This window comes from Haematobia irritans, chromosome 2 (assembly GCF_050003625.1).
Source record: "Haematobia irritans isolate KBUSLIRL chromosome 2, ASM5000362v1, whole genome shotgun sequence".
Lineage (NCBI taxonomy): Eukaryota > Metazoa > Arthropoda > Insecta > Diptera > Muscidae > Haematobia > Haematobia irritans.
The window spans coordinates 74,859,312-74,878,734 of NC_134398.1; the positions used below are offsets into that span (position 1 = coordinate 74,859,312).

Here is a 19,423-nt window from a genome sequence, read left to right on the forward strand (position 1 = left end):
ATTTCTGCAAAAGAGTAAGAGAATCATAGAATCATTTTCTTTGGGGAATGGGACGAGAAATGGCATATTGAGAATTGCATATATGTTTCGTATGTATTACATTCGTAGTGTTTTTCTTTTGTAGTGTGTCATGTTTTCCAAGTGCCGACGGCAGAAAAATAGCATAGTAGTCGCCTTTGGTAAGTCCATACATAATTGTTTCATTGGGTTAGTAACAATGTTTTGCCGACGGCAAACCAAATGTTTGTAATTTTATTTAAACCAAGTAAATTTAAAATTTTATTAAAATAATTAAATAAATTTGTAACAAGATGATCTCTTTTGTAAATATATTTTGTGGTCCTGAAAAGGACCGATTGTTTTTGTATTAAAGTATTTAAATATTCTCCAAATAGCGTCAAGAAAATGTTTAACCGCCGAAACCGTACAAAGTGCGGCCTTGTCTCTTCAAAGCGTAGACGACATCCATAGCGGTGACGGTTTTACGCTTAGCATGTTCGGTGTAGGTGACAGCATCACGAATAACGTTTTCCAAAAACACCTTGAGGACACCACGGGTTTCTTCGTATATCAATCCAGAGATACGTTTTACACCGCCACGACGAGCCAAACGTCTGATTGCAGGCTTGGTAATACCTTGGATGTTATCACGCAACACTTTACGATGACGTTTAGCGCCACCTTTTCCCAAGCCTTTGCCACCTTTACCACGACCAGTCATTTTTCACTTTTTTTTTTAAATTCACTTCACAAACGTTGCACAAGAACTAATACTGTTCCAACATCATTTCGCTTCTATTTATACAAAAATGCCCTGAAATGCTTACTAATATTAATGACACGATCTACCCTCGGATTCGTTCGTGTATACTTCGTGTTTATACAGGCAGCTGTAAGATACAATATTTCAATCTTTCCCTACACACACCCTTAACTAACAGTTTGCGCGCTCAATTTTTCTATAAATATGCGCGTTCATGCTCGGCACACAATTAATACTATCTTGAAAGTGTTTGTGTTCATATCGTGAAGTGAAAAAAATATAAAGTGAAAAATGGCTCGTACCAAGCAAACTGCCCGTAAATCTACCGGTGGCAAAGCCCCTCGTAAGCAATTGGCTACTAAAGCTGCTCGTAAGAGCGCCCCAGCCACTGGTGGTGTTAAGAAGCCCCATCGTTTCCGCCCTGGTACCGTTGCTTTGCGTGAAATCCGTCGTTACCAAAAGAGCACAGAATTGTTGATCCGCAAATTGCCTTTCCAACGTTTGGTTCGTGAAATTGCCCAAGATTTCAAAACTGACTTGCGTTTCCAGAGTTCTGCTGTCATGGCCTTGCAAGAAGCCAGCGAAGCCTACTTGGTTGGTCTATTCGAAGATACCAACTTGTGTGCCATCCATGCTAAGCGTGTCACCATCATGCCTAAGGATATCCAATTGGCCAGACGTATTCGTGGAGAACGTGCTTAAATTTTTGACATATTAAAAGCCAACTTTTTTTACAAAAACAATCGGTCCTTTTCAGGACCACAATATTTTTATAAAAAGAGAAAAATTTTTTTCAATACTTTACAGTTGACAAGAATTTATTCTTAATTATTTGATATCAATAAAATATATTGCATTTGTGTGTGTGTTTTTTTTTTTTTTGTATTAGGTTGGATATGAAGGGAATGTTGATATATGATGTAGATTTTGCTTTCCAATGGTTTTACATTTTTTCGTACTCATTCACAATTTATTTTCTATTAATTTATTTTTTAAAAGAAGAAAAGATATAAGTAGGAGGATTTGTTTCTTATTTTCATCTAATGCTACATTCAATGCGGCAAACATTTTATGAAATATTTTCTAACCCTATATGGCAAACTTTTCGTAACAAATCGAAGATTATTTTTGAATTTTCTAGGGTGTTTATAGTTTATATATTTCCTAAAGTCGTTAGACTTAAATTTATTCCATCTGTTGTTATAATTCTTTTAGTTTTTCTGCGAAATTTTATATCAAAAATAGCCAATTTCTTAAAATTTGGCTAGAGGTGGTATATCAGCTATGGCAAATTTTTATTCATAGTATTTCGATTTAAAATTTTGTTAAAATGGTATTATAATCCGACATGTATTTTTTCTACGATGTTTTAATATTTTTCATATATATATTTAATTTCTTTTGCAAATATTTTAATTTTATGGTTTCAACTATATTCAACATTGTTAACATCGCTGTACATGATATACCACACCTTCACGATTATTTTAACTTTTCGTTACAATTTGACACTTTTTATTAATAATGTTATATTTTAGTATAAATGTGTGATTTCTATTATATTTTTGAATGAAAATTTCCTAAAACATTTTTAGTTTTGAGCTTTGAAATTAATTTGCAGAAAAACTTTTATTCATGGAAAATATCCCAATATGATGAATTCCACTGTCATAGACGACATAATATAATTGAATATTTTACCATGAAAACTATGCAAATTGTATAATTTTTTCGTATTTCTTTAAAGAAAACATATCAAGATTCCCTATAAATTTTTTATTTTATAAAATTTTCAATAAAAATAGTAAAATTTATATAATTTAGTTGGAAATTTATGATGACACTTTTATAAACTTTCAACTCAAAAGATTATAATACTCTAGCCCTTCAATATTATTAATTGAAATCCTTTTTGTCATTTAGGTGGATATCTCTACTAGAGAAATGTGATAAATTCCAATTAAATATATTTACTATGTCATCATAAATTTAATTATTCTATCAAAACTTTTGTGAAAAAATTTATTCTCTTCCACACAAGAATTCACAAAATTTCGTAGCTGACTACTATGTACTTCTCATAATTCCGATGTACCCAAGAATAGCTAGGTTGAACGGTAAAAAATATATATAACCAACGTACACGCGTGTTAGTGTATATTAGTGTTTGAAGTGAAAAATATAGTGAAACATGTCTGACGCCGCCGTAGTTGAAGCCACCGCATCTCCAGTTGCCGCTGTTGAGAAAAAGGCACCTAAAAAAGCTGCTGCCAAGGCAAAGAAGCCCTCTGCTGCCCCATCTCATCCACCAACCCAACAAATGGTCGATGCTGCCATCAAAACATTGAAAGAACGTGGTGGTTCATCATTGCCTGCCATCAAGAAATATTTGGCCAGCACCTACAAAGTTGATGCCCAAAAATTGGCTCCCTTCATCAAGAAGTATTTGAAGGGCGCTGTTGCCAGTGGAAAATTGATCCAAACTAAAGGTAAGGGTGCATCTGGTTCATTCAAAATGTCTAAAGCAATGAGCGCCGAAAAGAAGAAGGCCCCAGCTGGTGATAAGAAAAAGAAGGCTGCCGCACCCAAAAAGGCCAGTGGAGAAAAGAAGGCTGCTGCAAAGAAACCTTCTGCCGCTAAGAAGACAGCAGAAAAGAAGAAGACCGAAAAGGCTAAGGCTAAAACTGCCAAAAAGACCGGTACAGTTAAAGCTAAACCAGCAAAAACCGCCGCCAAGGCCAAGGCCTCCGCCACAAAACCAAAAGCACCCAAGGCAAAAACAGTAGCAGCAGCCAAACCCAAAAAGGCCGCCGCTGCCAAGAAACCAGCTGCTAAAAAAGCCGCCGCCAAGAAGTAAATTTTCTATTTCATGGCAGAATGATTATTTTCGATATTCGAAAGCAGTTTATCTAACAGCCCTTTTCAGGGCTACAAAATATCTTTGAAAAAGAGAACAAATTTTATGCAAACAATTTTGTTTTGTTACCTAATTTTTATTTAAATAAATATACATTGTACTTAATCTATTTTTCACGGTAAAATTGAAATTTATAATCACATGTTTTATGGGAATTTTTCCAAAACTGGATTAGCCAATTGGGATGTGGTAATAAACCACAGCAATTAGAATTCTAGAAAAAAAGGTTTCATGTACCTACGCATAGAGTCATCATCAAAACTCACACACACACACATCCTTTAACTACGATCAATGTAATAAAGTCTTTTACTCTGAGAAAAATATTATAGCGACGTTATTATAATGAAGAAAAATAAAAAGAAGAAATATTGAAGAAACAGTAATGAAATGCCAAATTAGAATTTTAATAGAAGTTAGACATAGTAATGAAATGCCATAATAGAATTTTAATAAAATGAAGATTACAACATTGAATTTTTCTTAGTTGAAAAATCAATTATTTGTTATTATTCGATGGAAGATGTATTTATTTTTTTTTTATTGAAATAAAATAAGGATATTTTGTTTTTAGTTGATCAACAAAGAAAATCTCTTTTTTAATGATTTTTGTGGCCCTGAAAAGGGCCTTTGATGGTGGAGGAAATAAATTTTCGACGAAATATGAAGCCATTTACTTGGAGCTGGTGTACTTAGTAACGGCTTTGGTACCTTCACTGACAGCGTGCTTAGCCAATTCACCGGGCAATAATAGACGAACGGCAGTTTGGATTTCCCGACTGGTGATGGTGGAACGCTTGTTGTAGTGAGCCAAACGAGAGGCTTCGGCGGCAATACGTTCGAAGATATCATTAACGAAACTGTTCATGATGCTCATTGCCTTTGAAGAGATACCAGTATCGGGATGTACTTGCTTCAACACTTTGTAAATGTAGATGGCATAACTCTCCTTACGCTTGGTGCGTCTCTTGGTCTTGTCACCCTTTGTGATGTTCTTTTGGGCTTTGCCGGCCTTCTTTGCTGCTTTACCACTGGCTTTTGGAGGCATTTTCACTATTTTTTTTTTTTCACACAAACACTGTTTACACTGTTCAAAAGAGAATTTTGTGTGTTTGCAGCGATGAGCACACATTTGTACCATTTCGTGGACAAGATATTCAGGTAGCGGAAAACGAGCCTCTTCGTGCAGCAAAACAACCCTCAAATGTATTAAATAGCTCGAACGAAAAGTATATAAAGAACTGATTATGGGTCAAACGCTATCATTAAGTGTGTGTTTTCAGTGAAGTGAAAAAGAAAAAAAAATTTTGAAACATGTCTGGACGCGGTAAAGGTGGCAAAGTTAAGGGAAAGGCAAAGTCTCGTTCCAATCGTGCTGGGCTTCAATTCCCCGTCGGTCGTATCCATCGTCTTTTGCGCAAAGGCAACTATGCTGAGCGTGTTGGTGCTGGAGCTCCAGTTTACTTGGCTGCTGTGATGGAATACTTGGCCGCTGAAGTTCTTGAATTGGCTGGTAACGCTGCTCGTGACAACAAAAAGACAAGAATTATCCCTCGTCACTTGCAATTGGCTATCCGTAATGACGAAGAATTGAACAAATTGTTGTCCGGTGTCACCATTGCTCAAGGTGGTGTATTGCCAAACATCCAAGCTGTTCTCTTGCCCAAGAAGACCGAAAAGAAGGCTTAAATTATCTACAAGAAAATGTAAATACAGACCATCGTATCTCTATCAAACAACAATCCGTCCTTTTCAGGACGACAAAACATTTTTAAAAAGAGAAAAAATACTTTCAAACAATATAATTTCATACATACTTTTTTTCTGTAACAATAAAATTTACTATAAAAAAATTTATATGAAGATATTCATCTGTTATGGCATCGAAAAATTTCGTCACTATATATACATATATTTAGTTTATCGAAAAATTTCGCCACTTCATATTTTCATTTTGTTCCTATCTAATGCCATTTATTCCTAATATCGCAAAACAACAAATTCCCACCAATTTCATTAAGAGAGCATTCGTTTTCTGAGCCGAAGTGTTTTTATTTTCATCTGTATCAACTCTGATTATTTACTACATATGTATCTTTTGTATGCTTTGGCAATGCCGAAGTCTAGTAGGATCGTAAGTGTTCGTAACTTCTAGCGGAAAGTTGCAAATAGTTGATGACAGAGGAAGTTGTTTGTACCAATACATACATAATTGATTTCTGCAAAAAGAGAGTAAGAACAAATGAGACTAGGATCGAGTACAGTGCAACATAGAATCATTTTCTTTGATTTCTGCAAAAGAGTAAGAGAATCATAGAATCATTTTCTTTGGGGAATGGGACGAGAAATGGCATATTGAGAATTGCATATATGTTTCGTATGTATTACATTCGTAGTGTTTTTCTTTTGTAGTGTGTCATGTTTTCCAAGTGCCGACGGCAGAAAAATAGCATAGTAGTCGCCTTTGGTAAGTCCATACATAATTGTTTCATTGGGTTAGTAACAATGTTTTGCCGACGGCAAACCAAATGTTTGTAATTTTATTTAAACCAAGTAAATTTAAAATTTTATTAAAATAATTAAATAAATTTGTAACAAGATGATCTCTTTTGTAAATATATTTTGTGGTCCTGAAAAGGACCGATTGTTTTTGTATTAAAGTATTTAAATATTCTCCAAATAGCGTCAAGAAAATGTTTAACCGCCGAAACCGTACAAAGTGCGGCCTTGTCTCTTCAAAGCGTAGACGACATCCATAGCGGTGACGGTTTTACGCTTAGCATGTTCGGTGTAGGTGACAGCATCACGAATAACGTTTTCCAAAAACACCTTGAGGACACCACGGGTTTCTTCGTATATCAATCCAGAGATACGTTTTACACCGCCACGACGAGCCAAACGTCTGATTGCAGGCTTGGTAATACCTTGGATGTTATCACGCAACACTTTACGATGACGTTTAGCGCCACCTTTTCCCAAGCCTTTGCCACCTTTACCACGACCAGTCATTTTTCACTTTTTTTTTTAAATTCACTTCACAAACGTTGCACAAGAACTAATACTGTTCCAACATCATTTCGCTTCTATTTATACAAAAATGCCCTGAAATGCTTACTAATATTAATGACACGATCTACCCTCGGATTCGTTCGTGTATACTTCGTGTTTATACAGGCAGCTGTAAGATACAATATTTCAATCTTTCCCTACACACACCCTTAACTAACAGTTTGCGCGCTCAATTTTTCTATAAATATGCGCGTTCATGCTCGGCACACAATTAATACTATCTTGAAAGTGTTTGTGTTCATATCGTGAAGTGAAAAAAATATAAAGTGAAAAATGGCTCGTACCAAGCAAACTGCCCGTAAATCTACCGGTGGCAAAGCCCCTCGTAAGCAATTGGCTACTAAAGCTGCTCGTAAGAGCGCCCCAGCCACTGGTGGTGTTAAGAAGCCCCATCGTTTCCGCCCTGGTACCGTTGCTTTGCGTGAAATCCGTCGTTACCAAAAGAGCACAGAATTGTTGATCCGCAAATTGCCTTTCCAACGTTTGGTTCGTGAAATTGCCCAAGATTTCAAAACTGACTTGCGTTTCCAGAGTTCTGCTGTCATGGCCTTGCAAGAAGCCAGCGAAGCCTACTTGGTTGGTCTATTCGAAGATACCAACTTGTGTGCCATCCATGCTAAGCGTGTCACCATCATGCCTAAGGATATCCAATTGGCCAGACGTATTCGTGGAGAACGTGCTTAAATTTTTGACATATTAAAAGCCAACTTTTTTTACAAAAACAATCGGTCCTTTTCAGGACCACAATATTTTTATAAAAAGAGAAAAATTTTTTTCAATACTTTACAGTTGACAAGAATTTATTCTTAATTATTTGATATCAATAAAATATATTGCATTTGTGTGTGTGTTTTTTTTTTTTTTGTATTAGGTTGGATATGAAGGGAATGTTGATATATGATGTAGATTTTGCTTTCCAATGGTTTTACATTTTTTCGTACTCATTCACAATTTATTTTCTATTAATTTATTTTTTAAAAGAAGAAAAGATATAAGTAGGAGGATTTGTTTCTTATTTTCATCTAATGCTACATTCAATGCGGCAAACATTTTATGAAATATTTTCTAACCCTATATGGCAAACTTTTCGTAACAAATCGAAGATTATTTTTGAATTTTCTAGGGTGTTTATAGTTTATATATTTCCTAAAGTCGTTAGACTTAAATTTATTCCATCTGTTGTTATAATTCTTTTAGTTTTTCTGCGAAATTTTATATCAAAAATAGCCAATTTCTTAAAATTTGGCTAGAGGTGGTATATCAGCTATGGCAAATTTTTATTCATAGTATTTCGATTTAAAATTTTGTTAAAATGGTATTATAATCCGACATGTATTTTTTCTACGATGTTTTAATATTTTTCATATATATATTTAATTTCTTTTGCAAATATTTTAATTTTATGGTTTCAACTATATTCAACATTGTTAACATCGCTGTACATGATATACCACACCTTCACGATTATTTTAACTTTTCGTTACAATTTGACACTTTTTATTAATAATGTTATATTTTAGTATAAATGTGTGATTTCTATTATATTTTTGAATGAAAATTTCCTAAAACATTTTTAGTTTTGAGCTTTGAAATTAATTTGCAGAAAAACTTTTATTCATGGAAAATATCCCAATATGATGAATTCCACTGTCATAGACGACATAATATAATTGAATATTTTACCATGAAAACTATGCAAATTGTATAATTTTTTCGTATTTCTTTAAAGAAAACATATCAAGATTCCCTATAAATTTTTTATTTTATAAAATTTTCAATAAAAATAGTAAAATTTATATAATTTAGTTGGAAATTTATGATGACACTTTTATAAACTTTCAACTCAAAAGATTATAATACTCTAGCCCTTCAATATTATTAATTGAAATCCTTTTTGTCATTTAGGTGGATATCTCTACTAGAGAAATGTGATAAATTCCAATTAAATATATTTACTATGTCATCATAAATTTAATTATTCTATCAAAACTTTTGTGAAAAAATTTATTCTCTTCCACACAAGAATTCACAAAATTTCGTAGCTGACTACTATGTACTTCTCATAATTCCGATGTACCCAAGAATAGCTAGGTTGAACGACTTTCTTAGGGACAGGACATTTAGGGTTAGAGTAGGCGATGACTACTCTAGCGATAGGGTTGTAAGGACTGGTGTACCCCAGGGCTCTTTACTGGGTCCAGTCCTCTACAACATTTTTATTAGTGACATACCGCAACCACCATCTGGAGATTTACTCCTGATATATGCTGACGACATATTCGTCGCAGCATCAGGAGCAGATGCAGCGGTTGTCAATGACAGATTGAATCAATACTTGGGTGAACTATCCACATATTTCGATATGTGGCGACTAAGGCTTAATGTGGACAAGTGTGAAGGTGTGATTTTCAAAGGCAATAGGCGAAACTTGTATCCTCGCTCTAGAAGATACGAGCCAGCCATTGCAATTGGTGATCGTACCATTCGCACTTGTGAAAACATTAAATACTTAGGCGTGATTCTCCAAGGCAGATTTGATTTTGTGTCGCATATTAGCTATCTTCTTGACAAGGTTAAGAGGATGTTCTTCTGCTATTTGAGCGTCTTTCGACGCTCAAATGGCCTGAGTAAGGAGGTGAAACTATTGATTTATCGACAAATCATTAGGCCAATCATCGCTAATGCTTTTCCAATTTGGTATGGAATTTCTTCACACCAAATGGAATTACTCAGGATATGGGAGAGAAGAATTTTAGCTTCTTGTGTAGGTTTAGTGCCTGTTAGAGGAGAGGATGGTGTATGGCGGAGACCTTCCAACCAATCCATCTACGACTCTGCAGAGATTGATAGGATTGATGTATTTCTGACTAGAAATGCATTAAATTTTCTAGATAGGGCATCTTTTGTAGACAATCCGCTAGTGAGGGGTTGCTTGGTAGAGGACATCAGTCCAGCCAATCTTCCTCATTTGACATATCGACCGCCGATATGTCTGTTACAGTTAGATAGACAGGGACTTCTCTTTAGGGATGAGAGGCTTGTGTTTTATCATCGACGATATGGTACGCTAGACGTGGACGACACTGTTTACAGTTTGGCACAATAGTAACTCTAAGGGCAATTGTATATATTTTTTCGATTTTAGTTTTAAGTGATAGTTTTTAAGTAAAATAATAGAAAAACGTTATGGCCCCTGTTTTTATTAGTCATTTTTCAGGGAAATTTTGTTTAATTGAGAAAAAATTTGAAATAGAGACTAGCTTAAATAAATAGTTTAAGCCGTATTTTGTAATATTTAGATAAATTTAGAAAAGTATTATATATACGCTAAATATAAGAATCTATATATGTATGTATGTAGTTGAAAATTGTAGTTGTAAGGTTTCAACTGTAGTAGTTTAGAAATTTTTGACCAATAAAACCTAAATTTTGAAATCTGAAATCTGAAATCTGGTTGAACGGTAAAAAATATATATAACCAACGTACACGCGTGTTAGTGTATATTAGTGTTTGAAGTGAAAAATATAGTGAAACATGTCTGACGCCGCCGTAGTTGAAGCCACCGCATCTCCAGTTGCCGCTGTTGAGAAAAAGGCACCTAAAAAAGCTGCTGCCAAGGCAAAGAAGCCCTCTGCTGCCCCATCTCATCCACCAACCCAACAAATGGTCGATGCTGCCATCAAAACATTGAAAGAACGTGGTGGTTCATCATTGCCTGCCATCAAGAAATATTTGGCCAGCACCTACAAAGTTGATGCCCAAAAATTGGCTCCCTTCATCAAGAAGTATTTGAAGGGCGCTGTTGCCAGTGGAAAATTGATCCAAACTAAAGGTAAGGGTGCATCTGGTTCATTCAAAATGTCTAAAGCAATGAGCGCCGAAAAGAAGAAGGCCCCAGCTGGTGATAAGAAAAAGAAGGCTGCCGCACCCAAAAAGGCCAGTGGAGAAAAGAAGGCTGCTGCAAAGAAACCTTCTGCCGCTAAGAAGACAGCAGAAAAGAAGAAGACCGAAAAGGCTAAGGCTAAAACTGCCAAAAAGACCGGTACAGTTAAAGCTAAACCAGCAAAAACCGCCGCCAAGGCCAAGGCCTCCGCCACAAAACCAAAAGCACCCAAGGCAAAAACAGTAGCAGCAGCCAAACCCAAAAAGGCCGCCGCTGCCAAGAAACCAGCTGCTAAAAAAGCCGCCGCCAAGAAGTAAATTTTCTATTTCATGGCAGAATGATTATTTTCGATATTCGAAAGCAGTTTATCTAACAGCCCTTTTCAGGGCTACAAAATATCTTTGAAAAAGAGAACAAATTTTATGCAAACAATTTTGTTTTGTTACCTAATTTTTATTTAAATAAATATACATTGTACTTAATCTATTTTTCACGGTAAAATTGAAATTTATAATCACATGTTTTATGGGAATTTTTCCAAAACTGGATTAGCCAATTGGGATGTGGTAATAAACCACAGCAATTAGAATTCTAGAAAAAAAGGTTTCATGTACCTACGCATAGAGTCATCATCAAAACTCACACACACACACATCCTTTAACTACGATCAATGTAATAAAGTCTTTTACTCTGAGAAAAATATTATAGCGACGTTATTATAATGAAGAAAAATAAAAAGAAGAAATATTGAAGAAACAGTAATGAAATGCCAAATTAGAATTTTAATAGAAGTTAGACATAGTAATGAAATGCCATAATAGAATTTTAATAAAATGAAGATTACAACATTGAATTTTTCTTAGTTGAAAAATCAATTATTTGTTATTATTCGATGGAAGATGTATTTATTTTTTTTTTATTGAAATAAAATAAGGATATTTTGTTTTTAGTTGATCAACAAAGAAAATCTCTTTTTTAATGATTTTTGTGGCCCTGAAAAGGGCCTTTGATGGTGGAGGAAATAAATTTTCGACGAAATATGAAGCCATTTACTTGGAGCTGGTGTACTTAGTAACGGCTTTGGTACCTTCACTGACAGCGTGCTTAGCCAATTCACCGGGCAATAATAGACGAACGGCAGTTTGGATTTCCCGACTGGTGATGGTGGAACGCTTGTTGTAGTGAGCCAAACGAGAGGCTTCGGCGGCAATACGTTCGAAGATATCATTAACGAAACTGTTCATGATGCTCATTGCCTTTGAAGAGATACCAGTATCGGGATGTACTTGCTTCAACACTTTGTAAATGTAGATGGCATAACTCTCCTTACGCTTGGTGCGTCTCTTGGTCTTGTCACCCTTTGTGATGTTCTTTTGGGCTTTGCCGGCCTTCTTTGCTGCTTTACCACTGGCTTTTGGAGGCATTTTCACTATTTTTTTTTTTTCACACAAACACTGTTTACACTGTTCAAAAGAGAATTTTGTGTGTTTGCAGCGATGAGCACACATTTGTACCATTTCGTGGACAAGATATTCAGGTAGCGGAAAACGAGCCTCTTCGTGCAGCAAAACAACCCTCAAATGTATTAAATAGCTCGAACGAAAAGTATATAAAGAACTGATTATGGGTCAAACGCTATCATTAAGTGTGTGTTTTCAGTGAAGTGAAAAAGAAAAAAAAATTTTGAAACATGTCTGGACGCGGTAAAGGTGGCAAAGTTAAGGGAAAGGCAAAGTCTCGTTCCAATCGTGCTGGGCTTCAATTCCCCGTCGGTCGTATCCATCGTCTTTTGCGCAAAGGCAACTATGCTGAGCGTGTTGGTGCTGGAGCTCCAGTTTACTTGGCTGCTGTGATGGAATACTTGGCCGCTGAAGTTCTTGAATTGGCTGGTAACGCTGCTCGTGACAACAAAAAGACAAGAATTATCCCTCGTCACTTGCAATTGGCTATCCGTAATGACGAAGAATTGAACAAATTGTTGTCCGGTGTCACCATTGCTCAAGGTGGTGTATTGCCAAACATCCAAGCTGTTCTCTTGCCCAAGAAGACCGAAAAGAAGGCTTAAATTATCTACAAGAAAATGTAAATACAGACCATCGTATCTCTATCAAACAACAATCCGTCCTTTTCAGGACGACAAAACATTTTTAAAAAGAGAAAAAATACTTTCAAACAATATAATTTCATACATACTTTTTTTCTGTAACAATAAAATTTACTATAAAAAAATTTATATGAAGATATTCATCTGTTATGGCATCGAAAAATTTCGTCACTATATATACATATATTTAGTTTATCGAAAAATTTCGCCACTTCATATTTTCATTTTGTTCCTATCTAATGCCATTTATTCCTAATATCGCAAAACAACAAATTCCCACCAATTTCATTAAGAGAGCATTCGTTTTCTGAGCCGAAGTGTTTTTATTTTCATCTGTATCAACTCTGATTATTTACTACATATGTATCTTTTGTATGCTTTGGCAATGCCGAAGTCTAGTAGGATCGTAAGTGTTCGTAACTTCTAGCGGAAAGTTGCAAATAGTTGATGACAGAGGAAGTTGTTTGTACCAATACATACATAATTGATTTCTGCAAAAAGAGAGTAAGAACAAATGAGACTAGGATCGAGTACAGTGCAACATAGAATCATTTTCTTTGATTTCTGCAAAAGAGTAAGAGAATCATAGAATCATTTTCTTTGGGGAATGGGACGAGAAATGGCATATTGAGAATTGCATATATGTTTCGTATGTATTACATTCGTAGTGTTTTTCTTTTGTAGTGTGTCATGTTTTCCAAGTGCCGACGGCAGAAAAATAGCATAGTAGTCGCCTTTGGTAAGTCCATACATAATTGTTTCATTGGGTTAGTAACAATGTTTTGCCGACGGCAAACCAAATGTTTGTAATTTTATTTAAACCAAGTAAATTTAAAATTTTATTAAAATAATTAAATAAATTTGTAACAAGATGATCTCTTTTGTAAATATATTTTGTGGTCCTGAAAAGGACCGATTGTTTTTGTATTAAAGTATTTAAATATTCTCCAAATAGCGTCAAGAAAATGTTTAACCGCCGAAACCGTACAAAGTGCGGCCTTGTCTCTTCAAAGCGTAGACGACATCCATAGCGGTGACGGTTTTACGCTTAGCATGTTCGGTGTAGGTGACAGCATCACGAATAACGTTTTCCAAAAACACCTTGAGGACACCACGGGTTTCTTCGTATATCAATCCAGAGATACGTTTTACACCGCCACGACGAGCCAAACGTCTGATTGCAGGCTTGGTAATACCTTGGATGTTATCACGCAACACTTTACGATGACGTTTAGCGCCACCTTTTCCCAAGCCTTTGCCACCTTTACCACGACCAGTCATTTTTCACTTTTTTTTTTAAATTCACTTCACAAACGTTGCACAAGAACTAATACTGTTCCAACATCATTTCGCTTCTATTTATACAAAAATGCCCTGAAATGCTTACTAATATTAATGACACGATCTACCCTCGGATTCGTTCGTGTATACTTCGTGTTTATACAGGCAGCTGTAAGATACAATATTTCAATCTTTCCCTACACACACCCTTAACTAACAGTTTGCGCGCTCAATTTTTCTATAAATATGCGCGTTCATGCTCGGCACACAATTAATACTATCTTGAAAGTGTTTGTGTTCATATCGTGAAGTGAAAAAAATATAAAGTGAAAAATGGCTCGTACCAAGCAAACTGCCCGTAAATCTACCGGTGGCAAAGCCCCTCGTAAGCAATTGGCTACTAAAGCTGCTCGTAAGAGCGCCCCAGCCACTGGTGGTGTTAAGAAGCCCCATCGTTTCCGCCCTGGTACCGTTGCTTTGCGTGAAATCCGTCGTTACCAAAAGAGCACAGAATTGTTGATCCGCAAATTGCCTTTCCAACGTTTGGTTCGTGAAATTGCCCAAGATTTCAAAACTGACTTGCGTTTCCAGAGTTCTGCTGTCATGGCCTTGCAAGAAGCCAGCGAAGCCTACTTGGTTGGTCTATTCGAAGATACCAACTTGTGTGCCATCCATGCTAAGCGTGTCACCATCATGCCTAAGGATATCCAATTGGCCAGACGTATTCGTGGAGAACGTGCTTAAATTTTTGACATATTAAAAGCCAACTTTTTTTACAAAAACAATCGGTCCTTTTCAGGACCACAATATTTTTATAAAAAGAGAAAAATTTTTTTCAATACTTTACAGTTGACAAGAATTTATTCTTAATTATTTGATATCAATAAAATATATTGCATTTGTGTGTGTGTTTTTTTTTTTTTTGTATTAGGTTGGATATGAAGGGAATGTTGATATATGATGTAGATTTTGCTTTCCAATGGTTTTACATTTTTTCGTACTCATTCACAATTTATTTTCTATTAATTTATTTTTTAAAAGAAGAAAAGATATAAGTAGGAGGATTTGTTTCTTATTTTCATCTAATGCTACATTCAATGCGGCAAACATTTTATGAAATATTTTCTAACCCTATATGGCAAACTTTTCGTAACAAATCGAAGATTATTTTTGAATTTTCTAGGGTGTTTATAGTTTATATATTTCCTAAAGTCGTTAGACTTAAATTTATTCCATCTGTTGTTATAATTCTTTTAGTTTTTCTGCGAAATTTTATATCAAAAATAGCCAATTTCTTAAAATTTGGCTAGAGGTGGTATATCAGCTATGGCAAATTTTTATTCATAGTATTTCGATTTAAAATTTTGTTAAAATGGTATTATAATCCGACATGTATTTTTTCTACGATGTTTTAATATTTTTCATATATATATTTAATTTCTTTTGCAAATATTTTAATTTTATGGTTTCAACTATATTCAACATTGTTAACATCGCTGTACATGATATACCACACCTTCACGATTATTTTAACTTTTCGTTACAATTTGACACTTTTTATTAATAATGTTATATTTTAGTATAAATGTGTGATTTCTATTATATTTTTGAATGAAAATTTCCTAAAACATTTTTAGTTTTGAGCTTTGAAATTAATTTGCAGAAAAACTTTTATTCATGGAAAATATCCCAATATGATGAATTCCACTGTCATAGACGACATAATATAATTGAATATTTTACCATGAAAACTATGCAAATTGTATAATTTTTTCGTATTTCTTTAAAGAAAACATATCAAGATTCCCTATAAATTTTTTATTTTATAAAATTTTCAATAAAAATAGTAAAATTTATATAATTTAGTTGGAAATTTATGATGACACTTTTATAAACTTTCAACTCAAAAGATTATAATACTCTAGCCCTTCAATATTATTAATTGAAATCCTTTTTGTCATTTAGGTGGATATCTCTACTAGAGAAATGTGATAAATTCCAATTAAATATATTTACTATGTCATCATAAATTTAATTATTCTATCAAAACTTTTGTGAAAAAATTTATTCTCTTCCACACAAGAATTCACAAAATTTCGTAGCTGACTACTATGTACTTCTCATAATTCCGATGTACCCAAGAATAGCTAGGTTGAACGGTAAAAAATATATATAACCAACGTACACGCGTGTTAGTGTATATTAGTGTTTGAAGTGAAAAATATAGTGAAACATGTCTGACGCCGCCGTAGTTGAAGCCACCGCATCTCCAGTTGCCGCTGTTGAGAAAAAGGCACCTAAAAAAGCTGCTGCCAAGGCAAAGAAGCCCTCTGCTGCCCCATCTCATCCACCAACCCAACAAATGGTCGATGCTGCCATCAAAACATTGAAAGAACGTGGTGGTTCATCATTGCCTGCCATCAAGAAATATTTGGCCAGCACCTACAAAGTTGATGCCCAAAAATTGGCTCCCTTCATCAAGAAGTATTTGAAGGGCGCTGTTGCCAGTGGAAAATTGATCCAAACTAAAGGTAAGGGTGCATCTGGTTCATTCAAAATGTCTAAAGCAATGAGCGCCGAAAAGAAGAAGGCCCCAGCTGGTGATAAGAAAAAGAAGGCTGCCGCACCCAAAAAGGCCAGTGGAGAAAAGAAGGCTGCTGCAAAGAAACCTTCTGCCGCTAAGAAGACAGCAGAAAAGAAGAAGACCGAAAAGGCTAAGGCTAAAACTGCCAAAAAGACCGGTACAGTTAAAGCTAAACCAGCAAAAACCGCCGCCAAGGCCAAGGCCTCCGCCACAAAACCAAAAGCACCCAAGGCAAAAACAGTAGCAGCAGCCAAACCCAAAAAGGCCGCCGCTGCCAAGAAACCAGCTGCTAAAAAAGCCGCCGCCAAGAAGTAAATTTTCTATTTCATGGCAGAATGATTATTTTCGATATTCGAAAGCAGTTTATCTAACAGCCCTTTTCAGGGCTACAAAATATCTTTGAAAAAGAGAACAAATTTTATGCAAACAATTTTGTTTTGTTACCTAATTTTTATTTAAATAAATATACATTGTACTTAATCTATTTTTCACGGTAAAATTGAAATTTATAATCACATGTTTTATGGGAATTTTTCCAAAACTGGATTAGCCAATTGGGATGTGGTAATAAACCACAGCAATTAGAATTCTAGAAAAAAAGGTTTCATGTACCTACGCATAGAGTCATCATCAAAACTCACACACACACACATCCTTTAACTACGATCAATGTAATAAAGTCTTTTACTCTGAGAAAAATATTATAGCGACGTTATTATAATGAAGAAAAATAAAAAGAAGAAATATTGAAGAAACAGTAATGAAATGCCAAATTAGAATTTTAATAGAAGTTAGACATAGTAATGAAATGCCATAATAGAATTTTAATAAAATGAAGATTACAACATTGAATTTTTCTTAGTTGAAAAATCAATTATTTGTTATTATTCGATGGAAGATGTATTTATTTTTTTTTTATTGAAATAAAATAAGGATATTTTGTTTTTAGTTGATCAACAAAGAAAATCTCTTTTTTAATGATTTTTGTGGCCCTGAAAAGGGCCTTTGATGGTGGAGGAAATAAATTTTCGACGAAATATGAAGCCATTTACTTGGAGCTGGTGTACTTAGTAACGGCTTTGGTACCTTCACTGACAGCGTGCTTAGCCAATTCACCGGGCAATAATAGACGAACGGCAGTTTGGATTTCCCGACTGGTGATGGTGGAACGCTTGTTGTAGTGAGCCAAACGAGAGGCTTCGGCGGCAATACGTTCGAAGATATCATTAACGAAACTGTTCATGATGCTCATTGCCTTTGAAGAGATACCAGTATCGGGATGTACTTGCTTCAACACTTTGTAAATGTAGATGGCATAACTCTCCTTACGCTTGGTGCGTCTCTTGGTCTTGTCACCCTTTGTGATGTTCTTTTGGGCTTTGCCGGCCTTCTTTGCTGCTTTACCACTGGCTTTTGGAGGCATTTTCACTATTTTTTTTTTTTCACACAAACACTGTTTACACTGTTCAAAAGAGAATTTTGTGTGTTTGCAGCGATGAGCACACATTTGTACCATTTCGTGGACAAGATATTCAGGTAGCGGAAAACGAGCCTCTTCGTGCAGCAAAACAACCCTCAAATGTATTAAATAGCTCGAACGAAAAGTATATAAAGAACTGATTATGGGTCAAACGCTATCATTAAGTGTGTGTTTTCAGTGAAGTGAAAAAGAAAAAAAAATTTTGAAACATGTCTGGACGCGGTAAAGGTGGCAAAGTTAAGGGAAAGGCAAAGTCTCGTTCCAATCGTGCTGGGCTTCAATTCCCCGTCGGTCGTATCCATCGTCTTTTGCGCAAAGGCAACTATGCTGAGCGTGTTGGTGCTGGAGCTCCAGTTTACTTGGCTGCTGTGATGGAATACTTGGCCGCTGAAGTTCTTGAATTGGCTGGTAACGCTGCTCGTGACAACAAAAAGACAAGAATTATCCCTCGTCACTTGCAATTGGCTATCCGTAATGACGAAGAATTGAACAAATTGTTGTCCGGTGTCACCATTGCTCAAGGTGGTGTATTGCCAAACATCCAAGCTGTTCTCTTGCCCAAGAAGACCGAAAAGAAGGCTTAAATTATCTACAAGAAAATGTAAATACAGACCATCGTATCTCTATCAAACAACAATCCGTCCTTTTCAGGACGACAAAACATTTTTAAAAAGAGAAAAAATACTTTCAAACAATATAATTTCATACATACTTTTTTTCTGTAACAATAAAATTTACTATAAAAAAATTTATATGAAGATATTCATCTGTTATGGCATCGAAAAATTTCGTCACTATATATACATATATTTAGTTTATCGAAAAATTTCGCCACTTCATATTTTCATTTTGTTCCTATCTAATGCCATTTATTCCTAATATCGCAAAACAACAAATTCCCACCAATTTCATTAAGAGAGCATTCGTTTTCTGAGCCGAAGTGTTTTTATTTTCATCTGTATCAACTCTGATTATTTACTACATATGTATCTTTTGTATGCTTTGGCAATGCCGAAGTCTAGTAGGATCGTAAGTGTTCGTAACTTCTAGCGGAAAGTTGCAAATAGTTGATGACAGAGGAAGTTGTTTGTACCAATACATACATAATTGATTTCTGCAAAAAGAGAGTAAGAACAAATGAGACTAGGATCGAGTACAGTGCAACATAGAATCATTTTCTTTGATTTCTGCAAAAGAGTAAGAGAATCATAGAATCATTTTCTTTGGGGAATGGGACGAGAAATGGCATATTGAGAATTGCATATATGTTTCGTATGTATTACATTCGTAGTGTTTTTCTTTTGTAGTGTGTCATGTTTTCCAAGTGCCGACGGCAGAAA

General features: G+C 35.2%; 1 protein-coding gene and 1 long non-coding RNA gene across 2 annotated transcripts in view; both read right to left on the bottom strand.

Moving 5' to 3' along the window:
- The window catches only part of LOC142225539 (uncharacterized), an 801,202-nt gene that overhangs the window by 360,936 nt on the left and 420,843 nt on the right, over positions 1-19,423 (bottom strand). The window lies entirely within an intron of this gene.
- On the bottom strand, positions 13,631-14,081 carry LOC142225527 (histone H4). Its single transcript, XM_075295316.1, has one exon. The coding sequence runs from the start codon at positions 14,017-14,019 to the stop codon at positions 13,708-13,710; it is 312 nt and encodes a 103-aa protein (XP_075151431.1). The 5' UTR covers positions 14,020-14,081; the 3' UTR covers positions 13,631-13,707.

Coding starts and splice junctions, on each gene's coding strand:
- LOC142225527 (XM_075295316.1), bottom strand. CDS start 14,019: ATGACTGGTCGTGGTAAAGGTGGCAAAGGCTTGGGAAAAGGTGGCGCT.